This window comes from Rhagoletis pomonella, unplaced genomic scaffold (assembly GCF_013731165.1).
Source record: "Rhagoletis pomonella isolate Grant_MI unplaced genomic scaffold, Rhpom_1.0 Rhpom_scaffold_00003, whole genome shotgun sequence".
In the NCBI taxonomy this organism is placed as follows: Eukaryota; Metazoa; Arthropoda; class Insecta; order Diptera; family Tephritidae; genus Rhagoletis; species Rhagoletis pomonella.
The window spans coordinates 74,802,724-74,818,149 of record NW_023458557.1 but is presented as its reverse complement, the minus strand read 5'-3'; the positions used below and the strand labels follow the sequence as shown (position 1 = coordinate 74,818,149).

The 15,426-nt window shown below is 32.8% G+C and overlaps 1 protein-coding gene across 2 annotated transcripts in view; it reads left to right on the top strand.

Annotated features, from left to right (window-relative positions):
• The window catches only part of LOC118735526 (cGMP-dependent protein kinase, isozyme 1-like), a 150,744-nt gene that overhangs the window by 114,074 nt on the left and 21,244 nt on the right, over window positions 1-15,426 (top strand). For both annotated transcript variants that reach the window (XM_036465325.1, XM_036465327.1), the window contains exons 2-3: window positions 3,576-5,213; window positions 8,155-8,730. In XM_036465325.1, coding sequence (XP_036321218.1) covers window positions 3,639-5,213; window positions 8,155-8,730 — 2,151 coding nt within the window. In that variant the 5' untranslated portion in view covers window positions 3,576-3,638. The remainder of the gene's footprint in view (window positions 1-3,575; window positions 5,214-8,154; window positions 8,731-15,426) is intronic.

Here is a 15,426-nt window from a genome sequence, read left to right as displayed (position 1 = left end):
TTGAGCTGTGCTAGCTGGACATTTCTTGCTGTTATGACGGCTGCCACATGATTGCTTCTTTTGAAGATCCACTCATTTAAGGACCCGGCAGGGCGTATGAGTGACCTTTTTCCATGTTTGAGTATCACACCTCTTCAGAGTGCATAGGCAACTATTTCATGCTCTTTCAGGCTGAAAATTTCCAATGAACACACGATGATTAGTATTTTTGTTTGCATTCCGTTATTCGAAGTTTTATTTTTTGCATTTCTAAACATTTTATTTTTAATTTTTCATATTAACTGAAGTTTTTTAGCGTACGCAATTTTTAGTATAATTTAGTGTAACTTTCAATTAGCTAGAGAATACCGTTGCCTATTTAGTATATACAAATATAGGAAAAATGCATAATTATATGTATATTTTTTACATTTTTACTTATTTTTTGTTTTAAATACATTGCTTTGTTGTATTTTATTTTACTTTGTTTTATTTTATTTGTTTAAACTTTTTATTCAATTGCTTCTTTTATGAATAAAATAAAATAAGATTAAATTAAATTAAATTAAATAAAGCAAAAATATTTTCATTAATTTGTGAAAAATCCTACAGATTATTTATGCAAGAAAATCGACCGAACTGTTTTAACATTGCATAATACTTTAGCAAATATAAATACGCGGATTTTTGAAATATCAGAAAGTTAAGGCACAGATATATTTAAGGCAAAATTTATGATGTGCCTTTTTTAAAATTTATTGATGAATTTGTATATTTCATATTCGATGGCTGAGTGGAAGATCGACCTATCTCGGCAGCCGGTTCGAAAACACCCTATCTCAGAAAGCTTTTCAAGAACGCCCTACTTCAGAATTTTATTGAAAAACAACCTATTTCAGAATTTTATTGAAAAACACTCTATCTCATAGTTTTGTTGAGGAACGCCCTATCTGAGAATTCAGTTCAAAAATGCCCTAACTCAAACAAAAATACATTGAAAATAAGCTGAGATAGGGCGTTTTTGAATAGGCAGCTGAGATAGGGCGTTCTTCAACCAAATACTGAGCTAGGATGTTTTTCAATCAAATTCTGAAATAGGGCGTTCCTGAAACGTTTTCTAAGATAGAACGATGTTGAAAAGTTTTCTAAGATAGGGCGTTTTCGAACTGGCTGCCGAGATAGGTCGATCTTCCACTCATCCGTCGTGTTAGAATCGAGTTGAAATTTTGGAGTTATGTGAAAATTGTAAACAAATGTTCTGTCTAAAGATGTTTTAGATTTTAAGCCTCTTGTGGTAGATGTTATATAAACGCAAATTTTAAAAAATAATGTGGTAGATCAACCACATATGTGATAGAGGCTTGCACACTGCCTATAAGTTCTGCGTAATTAATTTATAGCACAATTCCCAGAACTTCAAATAAAGCTATGTATATATTTTCATTAAACTCCCTAAATCGTTCATAGCTCTAGGCTAAGAATCCCGCATTCAGTTGTGAGGTGATTCTGCTTATGTTCGCATGTAGCCCTGTCATGGCTTATATTTTTAAGCAAATATTGGCCAGCGCTACACGCACATGCCTGCGCCTGCTGAATCTCAACAGCTGTCAAAGGCAAAATTATATTGCAGTTCGCACAAAATGTTATTGAAACATTTATTTATTTATTTTTTTTTTTTTTGGCTGTATTATTGCGAATAAGTGACCTTGAAAATTTAATATCTCTTGCGGAAAATCATTTTATTAATGGTGGGATTGCCAAAAAGTGGGGTAAAAAGTTCATGCTCACTCTGCGCTAATGCAATATTTGCCATTCTCCAGCTTTTTGGTCTCTTTATTTCTTGTTTACTTTTGTTTCCATTTTTTATTTTTGTTTTTTTTTTTTGTTCTACATATCTTTTATTTCGTATTGTTCTTTACTTATTTATTGCGCGTTGCAGCTACTTTCTAACAATAAACACTTCCAGCAGTTTTTGACTTGTATTTAAATTGTTTGCCAATTGAGCATTATTTATTTTTATTTTTTTTTTAATTTGACGAGCTAGAGCTTACTACTTATACTAGATATGCTGGAATGCTAATTGTAAAATTAAATAAGGCTTATGTCAATAAACATCAAATATGTAGATGTGTGAGTGATGGATTTAAGTATATGCAGATATTTTGATCGACGGGTGTTTGACTACACATATGTATGCACATACAGATAGAAATCTATGAAGATTTGTACGTGTATATGTGAATTTATGATAGATATTTTTATTTGATTTGCAAATGTGGGAAATACTAACATATGGTCCATATATACAAATGTACATATATATATATATATATATTAACGAGCAAGAAATCCCATGGAAAATATTTGCCTTTCTATTCGTGTATAAGAGTATAAAACTCTTTTACATATTTACATACATGCAAAAAAAAAATAATAAACACTAAATAATCGAAAGGAGAAAGGCCGAAGAATGCTAAAATGCCTCTTCCCTATTTATATTTTCGCCACTGCATGTATTTATGATTCAACTTGTTCGAAGCAAACAGAATTCATTACAACAACTTCTTATGGTTTTATATAAGTTTGTGCATATACTGTTTCCTTTATATCTACCGGCTGATAATTCAAATTTGTATTTACAATTTTTATAATTTTTTTTTTACTTTTTATATATTTTTTTATATTTTAATTTTTGTTTTTTATTTATTTTTTTATTTTTTAATTCACAGCCTCAACCTTTTTAATCGCTTGTTGGCAATTTAGTAGTCAACAATAAATGGGTAATTGAACATAAAGTTGCGCAGCATTGATTTTACATAAAATTGTACGCTTTTGTTGTTGTACTACTGTGCGAAAACCAGTCATTTGTTAACGATGTGTGTTAAACTAGCTGCGGAATTATTATAGTTGTACACAGATTCTCGAACTACTGAGTTACTCGTTAAATTATTTCTAATTGAGGCGTTTAAAATAAATACATACCTACTTACTAGAAATGGAGAATGATTTTCAACTCAAATCGTAGCAACGAAAAACGAGGTCGTTTCTCTGCAAAGGTGCAGATACTTTTTAAATAACTGAGGAAGAGAAACCAGTAAAAGGGCATCAAAGGATTTTTTCCCAAATCTTCTGGCTTTCGATAGCGTGGAGAGAATGTTCCCAATGAAAGGATTTTGATTTTTTTTCGAAACCTTACTGATGAGTTTTCGAGAAATTCACTAAGAATTTTTTGGACCTTTCGTAATTTTTTCAAGACCTTCCATTTTTTTCCAGACCCTTTAGGAATTTTTTCGAAACTTTTCGATTCATCGCGACCTTTTGAAATGTATTATATTCAGCAATTTTTATTGAGCTCGGGGCCGTTTTTTAAACAAAAATTATTGTGGAAAAGCAAGAATAATTTGAAAAAATGGTAGAAGTGATAGCTATTTCGGAAATCAACATTTCCTCATCAGACTTCTTTCAGTAGGCTTCGAACCGACGATCCCACTGAGTCAGCCGGTTCGAAGCCTATCTGATCTGTTACCACTCAATACTTTTTTTTTAATAGTTACAAATTACAAACTAGTATTTATGTATTCGCTTTTCCTTTCCAGGTTTATTCCACACTTCAGTCAGTCCAACTTGCACGCTCATTAGACTACCCCCCACTCCTTACCATGCATACAGCCACTAACGAAGTGGAAGAACAGCAATTTATTGAACTACCCCTCAAATCAAAGGAAAACTTCCCCACAAATTCACACAAAATGAGCACAGATACCTTAGCAGAATCTAAATCAAAGCCCGCGGTGCGTTTTGGAATTTCACGCAGCCAAGAAGAAGAGTCCAAACCCACACTGCTGGAGTTGGAGACGCCATCGCACTATGGGCGCACATCACCACTACTATCTACGAATCTACGCAGCCACTGCTCAAGCACATCCGATACATCCAGCGCTGCCAACTCAGTACCGCGCGCCACCAATCTGCGCTTGAAGTTTCGCAAAAGCCACACTTGCGGCAGCCTCTTTGCCAATTGTAATTGCAGCAGTCCACCAGCTGTGCCCCTACCAGCACCTGCTACGGGCAACAGCGGCAATACTACGTCACACCTACTTCATTCGGGCCGCTCCAGCTACGCTGCCGCGCCTTGCGCATTCAATTTCTCTATTTCGCCTACCAACGCGGATCTCTCCAGCCACAGCGCTTGCACGCAATATACGTCATCGAGCGGCATTTACTCGCTCTCGACGCAAACGTCGTCAGCTACATCGGCACAGCTATCGCGCGATGAGAGCATGAATGTCAGTTTCGACTGGAGTGCCGGTGGTGGTGGCGGCGGCGGCGGCTGCGGCGATGGTGAGGGAGTACGTTCCAATAGTTTCGACAGTGGCGTTAGTGCTAGTGGCGGACAGTCAGCAACACTGCTACATCGCAAGCACAGTCCAGTTAGCTTTCGGCTCGCAAGCGTTACGGAAAACGAAAACGGTTCATCACAAGCGCGCGCTACCGCCACCAAAACGCTACAAGTGCCGGGCTTTACTTCCAATACAGACGCTGGCATTGTAGCTACGCCAACAGCAAGCAGTGCGATCTCACCCACAGCAACGCGTAAAAACGAACGCAAAGCAAAACGGTTCTTTCAGTCCTACTCGCATCCGGATACGGATTACATCTTCACCGAAGCGAATAAGAAACCCTCGCGCGAATCGCTAATTCAGATACATGTGCAGCATCAGCAGGAAGCGGTGATAAAAACGCGAGACGGTAAACTAGAATTCAAGCAACCGAAACGTTCGTCCTCACCCAATATCGGACAATTTCAAGTGTTGGATGTTGCGGTGCATCCTGATATATTAGTGAAAATCTCGCCAAAACAATCGCCTGTAACGGTAGCGCGTCCACAGCAATCGCCACAGAGCACACCACGCTCTGCGCAGCAAAGACGGCGGCTCTTGCAACGTTCGCACGAAATCGATTCGGGTGGCTCGACATCGGAGACGGAGCAGAATTGCGACGTGCCGCAGGAGGCGAAGGCAAAGGATTTGAAATTGCAATACGGCAAGGAAAATACCACACCAATTGAAAGGTTGGGCAGTCCTACCAAATCTAAAGCAGTCGTTGAGGATGCAAGCTTCGATGCAGCACAGAAATATTTTGCTGAGAGCGGCATTCTAGGACCGATCAATACAGCCAGTCCGCTGATCAGGAAGACTTCAAAGATTTTGCAGGATGCTAATGTGCATGAGCAGGTATGTACAGGTGCAAATTAGGTACAGAGTTTACGGTTTAGAATTAGTTGAGTTTGACAGAGTCGAATTGAAAAAAGTACGCAATTTTCTTAAAAGTCAATTAAGCCTTAAAAAGTGGCTTCATGAGCAATACCCTATAGTGGAAAAAAATTTCGGCTTGCATTGGAAGTCATGCTCTATTATTTCGATGCCATAAAAATATTTTTTTTTTTTTTTAATTTTTTTAAAAAGTTTTTTTGCGCCGTATTATGGTAAAAGTTGCGAAAGTGACAAAGTTTTGTAAATTTTCAGTTGGTTTTTTTTACTTTATGGACATTTTTTAGAAATTTTCTTAATTTCTTTTAAATTGCCAAACCATATTTTCATTTTCACTACTGTGGTCTAAATATGCAAATTTTGATATAAAATAAATAAACTTTTTGATTTTGATTTTTTTTTTACATAAAACAAAGCCCATTACTTTTGGCAAATATTTGTAAATTTTGTTTTTAAATTGCCAAACCATATTTTTGTTTTCACTTTACTTTCATTACTGTGGACTAAATATGCAAATTTGTAAATTTTTGTAAATTTTTTAAATTTCCAAACCATATTTTTGGTTTCACTTTCACTGTTGTGGACTAAGCATGCAAAGTGTCATGAAAAATAAAATAAATTTTTGATTTTGACTTTTTTCTCAAAAAATATAAAATATAAGCGATTACTTTTGTTAGCAACAATTTTTTTAAATTTTTTTTCGAATTTTCAGTTTTTATTTAGATATTTTTGTAATTTTTTTAATTGCCAAACCATATTTGTGTTTTCACATTCACAACTGTGCAAATTTTCATATAAAATAAATTAAATTTCTGGTTTTGATTTTTTTTTTTCAAAAAATATAAAATAAAGCCAATTACTTTTTAGTGGCAAATTTTTGTAAATTTTTTTAAGTTGCTAAACCATATTTTTGGTTTCACTTTCACAGCAAATTGTCATGTAAAATAAATTAACTTTTTCGTTTTGACTTATTAAATCGCTAAACTATAGTTTTGTTCTCATGTTTAAGCTTAGTATCCAGCTCTTAAGAAAAGCAAAAACTCCATATAAAATGACGTACAAGAAATGGCTAAGAAATTTTCTTGAGTCAAATTTCCTTAAGGCAGTACGCAGTTCTTCAGAAATTTAGTACGCTTTCTACTACGGTTTTCTAAAGTTTTTTGTGAAAAAAGAGTACAAGGCAACCCAGGTTTGCAACAGGAATATATGCCCGTTCCATTATTTCTTGAGGAAAGAGTGAGGCAACAGGCTGTGCGTTATCAAAAATGTCAAAATTCCTTGGACACACACGCGAAATAATGGCAATTTTTTCTTGACCGTTTTCTTAAGAGCTGGATACTAAGCTTTAGTACTAAACGTGCAAACTTTGATGTAAAATAAGTCATACTTTTTATGTATGACTTTTTTCCATAACATAAAACAAAGTTTTTGTCGATTTTTTGTTTTAATTTTTGGTATTTTAACTAATTATTGTTGAAATGTAGCTTGGCAATTAATATTTTTTCATGTATAATATTAATGGCAAATTTTGATAAATTTTTAAATTTTGGTAAAGAAGTTGCTTATTTTTCCTTTGATGTAAAGAAATATTTAAAATTTTAAATCTTATTCAAATTTTCACAAATTTCTGTTAGAATTCGGTTTTCTTTTAGTTTTTGAGGTGTTAAATAAAACCATAAACCTTTTTTCTTGCAAAATTTTTTCATTACAAAATCTTTAATTAAAAAGGTACATATAAAAATCCTACTGATTCACAAAATTGACTAAGGTCATCTGGTCACCAAAAAATTATAATTTTCTCCTATATTGCAAAAGTTTGCTAAAATTTTGAAACAAAACAAATTTTTTTTTTTTAATTCGTGGAGTTTTGTCGTTGAACTATAACACCGTGTGACAAAAGCAAAAAAATGTCAAAACACATGAAAGGATCGATATACTCACGAAACTATTCACTCCGGCGTTTTTAGTTTTTCACTCCGACGTCAGAATTTTTTTTCAAAGGACTTTGAAATTTTAATGATATGGCTAATTAAAAAAATTATTTAAAAAAAAATCAGTGCAATGTATTCTACATACATGGGTACCAAATGAGAGAGAAAATTCTTTAGAATTTAAAAACAATAAAGTTTTTTTGGTTTACAAGGACGAATAGGTATTGAAAATGCGCTTTTAATAAATTTTATATTTTTAAGTTAATAAAGTTTGCTGGACGAAATTCGATGATGAGGTCATGCGAATATTAATCCTTAAATAAATTTAAAAAAAAAATTCCAAATTTTAATGGATATTTAAAGGCAAAATTTGTAAAGAACATTTTCCATAACCATTCGTCCTTATGCACCAAGAAGAAGAATGAATTTTTTCTTTTATATGATGCCCTTAAATCCTGCATTGCACTGAATTTTTTAAATCACTTTTTGAAATCGTCATATTTTTTTAATTTTAAAGTTCTTTTAAAAAGATCCTGACGTCAGATGGAAAATCTAAAACGAAGTTTTACTATATTTATAAATTTACTGTCGCACGGTGTAATAAACCATATTTTGATGTAAAAAAAAAATCCAAATTTTGGTAAATCAATTTATACTCCAAAATTAAAAAAAAATAGAGAGTATCCCTAAAAATTAGTTACATAATTTTCTTTACAAAACCGATTTCCTCTAGTCTTTAAGGGGCTAAAATATTATAAATAGCTTTCTCTTTTCTCTACAATAAAACTCAAACTTCTTTTTATCGATTAACCAATATCGCAGACAGCCATTTAACTAAAACCATTCCTTTTAATGACTCATTAAGCGTCCAGCCACTTCTGCCAATAAAAACCTGAGCATTTCATTGATATTTAATATTCTCCATTAATTTCCTCTATTCATCGCTCAATCGAAATGCTCTCAACCATTCATAGATTCGTAAAACTTCGATGATATTGCGTGCCAACGGCGGCATTAACAGCACCACCACCAACAACAACTCCACCAATACGCCAGCGAGCACATCACCCAAACTAAACTCACCAACTTCACCCAAATCCAAGGCACTTTTGCCGGCGCCTATACTCGCCTTGGTGCCTGTAGAGAAACCAAAATTCCATACTATCGATGAGAACAGTTACAGTAAGCACAATAATTGTAATACACAGTACAATGTGTACAGCATGGAGCGAGCGCCAGCACTAGCATATGCAAGCACCAGTGGCAGTTGCAGCAGCAGCACCACCACCACCATTACAAACGACAACAAAAACAAAAACAACAGTGGCAGTGGTTATAAGATTAACGGCAACAGTACGTCACTTTCGCCACACACCATGGCCACCACTTGTGGCTTCAGCCCCAACATGACGACAAAGAGTTGCAACGTAACCGATGATCGCGATGCTCAAATAAAGAGTATGCAGGGCGAAATTGTTTCATTGAAGGATGTGATAAAGGCACGCGATGCAGAAATTGTTAAATTACGAAGAGAAATACATAAATTGAAGGTAAGTGTTGAAAATGTGGAATAATATACATACATATGTATGTAGTATGTTCGTGCTATATATTTCGTTTATAGATATGGTACTACAGAAAGTTGAAGCAAAGAAAGCGTCGATTTTATTCCCAGAAGATAATTTAGGTAGGCCTTCTTAGGTAAAGCCATTCTAAGATGCCTACCCAAGAAGGGCTGAAAAAAGTGCTTCCTTTCATGCCTTCTAAAAGGGCTTATCCATTTACACTTTACGCGAATGCATAAATTTATATTATTTAGCATTACAAATGAATTTCAATAATAATTTTAAGTTGCAATAATACATTTTTGATATAAACCTTAAGCAAATACTTCAAAGTGGTATGATTTTTATAAATTAAAGTAGCAACTTTAAAAGAACTTCTCCAAAAGGTCGTCTGAAGTACGTCCTATAAAACCCATTCTGGAAGGCCTTCCATGGGTAGCGAAAGAATAAGCACTTCAGTTTGTGCCACTCCATACAAAAAATAAAGTAGATAGGAATGTAGAGTGTAGGGCCTCTTGACTCTCAGAAGGGCGTTTAACTCCTTAAATTTTCTACCTGGTTGATTTACTGTTTCGTTTAGCATTCTTGTGCCACAGAAGAACTTAGAGATATATGTATATGGTGTAGGCCATGAGAGCAAGAAGTAGCCTAGCCCAATTTTTTATTTTTTTGTTTGTATTTACCTAATTAAAAGTGATATATTTTAAATTAAAAGTCAATTATTCCTTAATTTTAATAAGTGGCCTTTATTTATAAATTTATTACTTTTGAAACTATTTGAAGAAGTTAGCTACAAAAAACAAAATTACGGGTTAGGCCACTTCTGCCCTCATGACCTCAGTTATGACCATTTTTCTGGATTAGAATTCACTTAAGTAAGTCCGCTTTGATACCTACTGCATGCTTGCTCAAATCGATACTGAGGTTGGAAAATAAAATGTTCGACGATCCTTTTAGCTGAAATTGGTCCCTGAAATAATTGAAAAGGAGTTGACTGAGTCCGAATTTCTACGAACATATCAATAATTCAAAGCAAATTGTTACGATCGCAACTATTTGTATTCGGTGACAGGTAATAAGATCAACGGAAATAAGGTAAATTGTCTTTATTTTCCACCCTGGTGCGAAATAAAGTCAATTGACACTATTACCTTTTCAAAAACGAAATAAAATCCATTGACATTATTGCTCTCTCAAACATTAAATTTGCTTAGCTTCGCGGCGGCCCGCGTCCGCGCGAATTAAAGCTCCGCGTAGAGAAAATAAAAAAAAATATATATATTTTTTTGAGCAAGAGCTCCTTTATTGAATTCCGGATATTTTAGAATTGAATTTACATTTTGATGCTTACATCTATTTATACTATTTTTACTAGTTGATGATAAATTTGTTTGTTGATTAAGATTGTTTTTGAAAAGTGTTTATAGGTTTTGTACAATGTTATCATGTTGCTATTGTTACTTATGTGAAGGAACAAAGAGTATTTTTGTATTAATGTATGTGTGTAGTGTATGTATATACTAGCGTCGTTAACTGTGTTTACACGTTTCGTAAGGGAACAATGAATCGTGTATGTTTGTATTATGTTATCTTGTTGTTATTGTTACTTATGTGGGGGAAGAAAGAATATATTTGCATTTCGTATGCTGTTGTTTATCGATATTTGTCTTTGGAAAAAATAGTTGCGTTCCTTATCTCCCAGAAATAGTCAGCAAAAGTCCGAAGTAGTCAGATTTAGTCCAAAAAGCGTTCCTTAACTCAAAAATGACAGCAAAAATGAGAGAGCAACACTCAGTGAGAGTGACTCTCTTCAGTCCAAAGTAGTCAGATTTAGTCAGAAGAATTTTTGCTGGCAAAATCTAGAAAAGTGTCAAACTCAACTGAATTTAAATTAACGGAAATTAATGAATACACAAAAAGTGAGAATAATCTAAAAAGTAAAAAAGGTGAATTGATAGTGGAAGGAGGCAAAAATTAATTGATATAGTAAGTGTTTATTCTGCTTGTGCTTGTGTTAATATGTTTTGTACATACATTTCTATTCTTATTTGACGTTAGTTTTGTTCTTGCCATTCTTTGGACTAAAACTTTGTGTTTTTTTTTGCGTTCTTTTACCTTTTCCTGTTATTCTGTTTTAGTGAGCGCATTTTGCTTACGCTCTTGCATTTTGACATTTTTCAGATTTTAGTCCGAAAAGATAAGGAATGGACCTAATAATTAATGTATATACTAACGTCGTTAACTCGCGCCACAACACGTCACGCAGCGCCGCTGCCACGGACTGTTTCTTGAATTTAATAGTGTTTGCTTTATTTTTGCGGAAAAGATACATTTTTTTGCAAGTTCTGGATCATTTTCTACACTCTTTCTTCAAATATTTCTCGTATTCCAGCTGCGTTTTGCGTTTGGTTTTTCGCATCGTGTTTTTTCTATATTCGTAATTTTAAATTTTTTAATAAAATCAATTTTTTTTGTAGTTCATGATTGTGTGTGGATTAATAGCACCACACAGAGGATTTGGCAATAACCTTTTTCATCTATTAAAAAACAACACTTACGTGGTAATGTTTTTTGTAAGAACAACATTTTTTTCCATGAATCGACATACTTTAATCATTGTTGACGCTATTTCCATTTGAATAAGGAAATAGCGTCAATGACTTTTTTTCCAAATTTATGTTGACTTTATTTCGCTTTTGAAAAGGTGGGAAATAAAGTCAGTTGACCTTATTTCCGTTGATCTTGTTACCTGACACCTTTGTATTCATTATTAACATTTTTGATTCAAGGAAAAAGCGAAAGTGGTGGTTTCACCAATATGCCCTAATCACCAGCATTGATTGTCATCATCAACAGAGGTAGAAGTGGTAACAGAAGGAAGATATATATAGGTAACAGAGATAAGATAGATTTTGCATACCACCCCACAAATTAAATCTTCTGTACCTTTGCTGTTTGTTTCATTTAATGTCTTTACAAAAAGTTGGAGTTTTTTCTTTTGAGAGATTTCTGCAAACGTCCCTACAAGACATTGCTGAGCAATTTATGCAAAAATTCTAACACATTTACACTTTTGTTTTTGAGTAGTTTGACTATTAGTACTGAGAACTTTCTGATGACAACATTGAGAGTACTCGATTTTTTCCCAGCTTTCTTGTAGGGGTCCCACTCCGTTATCTTAATTAATTTTTGAATCGCTTCGTTTAGAGACCAAAGGGTAAATTCCCGTTCTGCGCTAAACTCTCTGGTCACTTTTTTTGGTTAATACTCACAAATTTTACCAGAACAAGCGTTATATGGTGGCGGTAATATAAATAGGGAAGAGGCATTTTAGTAAGTTTTAGCTATTTTTCTTTGTTTAAAATTTTTTCAGTTTTTTAATAAAAATATAGCTTAATTATCTAAAAAAAAAACAAAAACCTACAGTTAAATCAAACTTTATAACTACAGCATTTATACAAATTCGACGAATTTTAACAAATGTGCATTATAATTAGAAAATTTGTATAACATCGTTTAGATTTTTTTTTTGTTTTTGTATGAAGTTTTATAGCCTTTGAATCTTAGCATAATAAAGTGCAAGTTTGAAAATGCTGGGCCTTACCGTTAATTTTTGGCAATTTTTTGTTCACGCATTTTCTTCCGTTCAAGGTATTTACGCTGGACAATTTTTCGTATGGAGAAAATGAGCAACGCCTTCCACAAAAAAAAAATTGCCACAAACCAATGGTAAGTCCTAGCTACTTCAAGCTCGCACTTTATTATACCAATAATTTAATGGGCTACAAAGTTGCATTCTCAGAGTGTTTCTGAAAAATCGAATTAAAAAGCTCAACATTTTGATGAAGCTTTGTTGAATTTTCCTAATTTCTAAACAAAAAAGTTTGCAATTTCGCCTTTCATGGGTTTTGTTTGATAACGACCTACACTTTCATAAAAAAATAACAAACATTAAACGAAAGGGGAATAGACAAAGTGTGCTAAAATATCACTTCCATATTTATATTTTCGCCAGTGTATGCCTGACATTCCTTGCGTCCGTTGGAAGCGCCATTTTTATAATGATAGTAATATAACTCATCGATTTCCTTATATACCTATCGTTACCCTGCAGTGAAATCCCAAACTAGTCAGGAAAAATACTAGTTTACAACTAGAATTCCCTGACTGAAACCAAACTAGTTCGAAAATGACCAGACTTTTACCAAGTACAAAACGATTTATTCAGGCCCTGTTTTGGTTAACTTCGACAGTTTAATACACTAAAGTACACAAAATATTATAACTTTTATTTGGGTATATTGTAAACCATTAAATCGAATACGTATTCAGTTATACTAGTCCGGTTAAATAATGATTAATACTCATAATGATTATTAATTAAGGCATGTTTTTTTGGATAACCGTTTAATGATCAAATACCGATATTACCACCTTTTTAATGATTAAGAATTAATTACTTAAAAAAAATGCCAATTAATTCATTAGTTTTAATTACATCATTATTTTGTTATTATTGCTCATTTTCAATTATTCTTGACTTTTTAATTACACTATTAATATAATTATTTGATAAATTTCTATTATCAATCAACAAGCCAAACCATAGGCAAAAATTAAGAATATTTAATAACTGCTTGAAATACTTATTTATTTTATTCTTATCCAAATCTCAAATTTTAAACATTAGTTATTATTATTATTTTTTTTTTTTGAAAATAATAGACTGAAATGTGCAAAGTTAATGAATTTAATTTATTTTAATGAAAACTTTTATTTTTATTTTAGTTCACTCAAAGATAATCTAAAGAATTCATTTTATTTTTAACTAAAAGTTTTCTTTTGCATATTCCATATTATTAAAAAAGATAAAAATATAGTATTTATTGTACCTGAAACCTTTTCCTTTTAATAATATTTAATGAAAAATGAATTTAAATTAAATTTATTATTTCTTTTAATTAATACTCAAAAAATTTAACACTAATTATTGGCAAATCTAAGACTGCATATAATTGCATATTAATGAATTCATTTAATTTTTTACTCCCAAAGCAGTGGTTTTGGTCCATAATTAGACTAGTATTTGTCTGTCTATTTTGAACTAGTATGATACTGGTATATTTCTGAGCGAAATCTGACAATTGCCATCTCGTAGGACATCCCCATGTTAAAAATACCAGTTGATTGCATGGAAAAAAGATAGTTGGCTGACTAGTTGGGCATGCGGTTCATACTAGTTGTAAGGTAGTTTACAACTAGTTCATTTGACTACAGGGTATCGATACTTTTCTTGGTATGGTTTCAAACTACTATTTTGAGGTATTATTATAAAAATTTTTTCGAGCCTAAACTGGGATAAGAAACAAATGTGTTTGCCAATGTTAACACAAACCTGCTCAACGCATTTTTGTGTAAGGAGCGTAATTTAATATTTTGTTTTGTTTTTTTACTTAACGCTCGCAGTTTGAACTTAGCTCGAGTTTTTCTTCGAGCAGCTAGTGGAACAAACTTACATATTGTAAGTAGACATCAAATACTCCACGTTTTCTGTACAAAACTAAAAGCAAGCAGTTGAAGCTACTTTCAATTAATAATTGTCTTGATTGCAACGCCAGACAGAGGCATATGTATGTGTGTAAATACTAAATAGCAGCAGTCACATAATTTACGTGCTTTTAAGCACAACAAGCTAATACTGACAAATATAATTAAAACTTTTATTTACCTACTTACAAAAATGCTTCTCAAATCCGCAGATATTTTAAAGACAGCTGTTTTTTTGGTTTCTAATTAATTTCCCTTTTTAATGAGAAAATAAATATGACAAGTTAATTTAAATAATTGCCAAAACAAACGAGGCAAACAATTAAAACAAAATTTATATTAGCTCATCAGTATCGGAAGAGAGCATACACAATCAGCAACAACAATTTGTACATAATTGAATCTGTTTTTTTATGCTCGTCTGCAGTGTTGTTGTTGTTGTTGTTGCAAAAAAGTCACAAGCAACCAATTTGTAATGATCGCTAGCTACATAGCACTTGCACTCGCATAACGCTTACATTTTTATAACTGCGGCAATTATGGTCTCGTTTTTATTGTTGTTTGCTCTACATTGTACTGTTGGCGTTTTTTTAAGCTGCTGTTAGATGTGGCAAGTAGAAGTAGTTTGGTAAAGTCTGTCAAACTGAAGAATTTTCAAAAGTGATTACAGGAGCAGTTAGACCTTGCATGTAAAAAGGCTTTTGAAAGTAATTTTAGTTTCTGAAACTCGAATTTTCTGTTACTACTTTTGTGTGTTTAAGCTTAGTTCTCATTCTCGTGAAATATTTTAAATTTTTCTTTGAAAAAGTACCTTCCAATTGGTGTAAATTTTCTCTGAAAAAAAAGTACATATACACCTGCGGTCAACTAATTAGAAACGAAATTCAAAATGATTTTGTTTGCCACATAAATTAAAGTTTCAAAGCTTGTACAAATTAAAAAAAAATTAGCAAACTTCAAAAAATTCCCATCAAAATTTCAAAATTTGTAATCGGAGTATTTAGAAAATTTTCAGGTATTCAGTTTTATAGCCGATTCAATTTTAGCCCAATAAAGTGCAAGTTACAAGTCGCTAAACATTACGCTTGATGTTTTATATTTTTTTTTTTTTTGATGGTTTTGCGGATTTTTTTT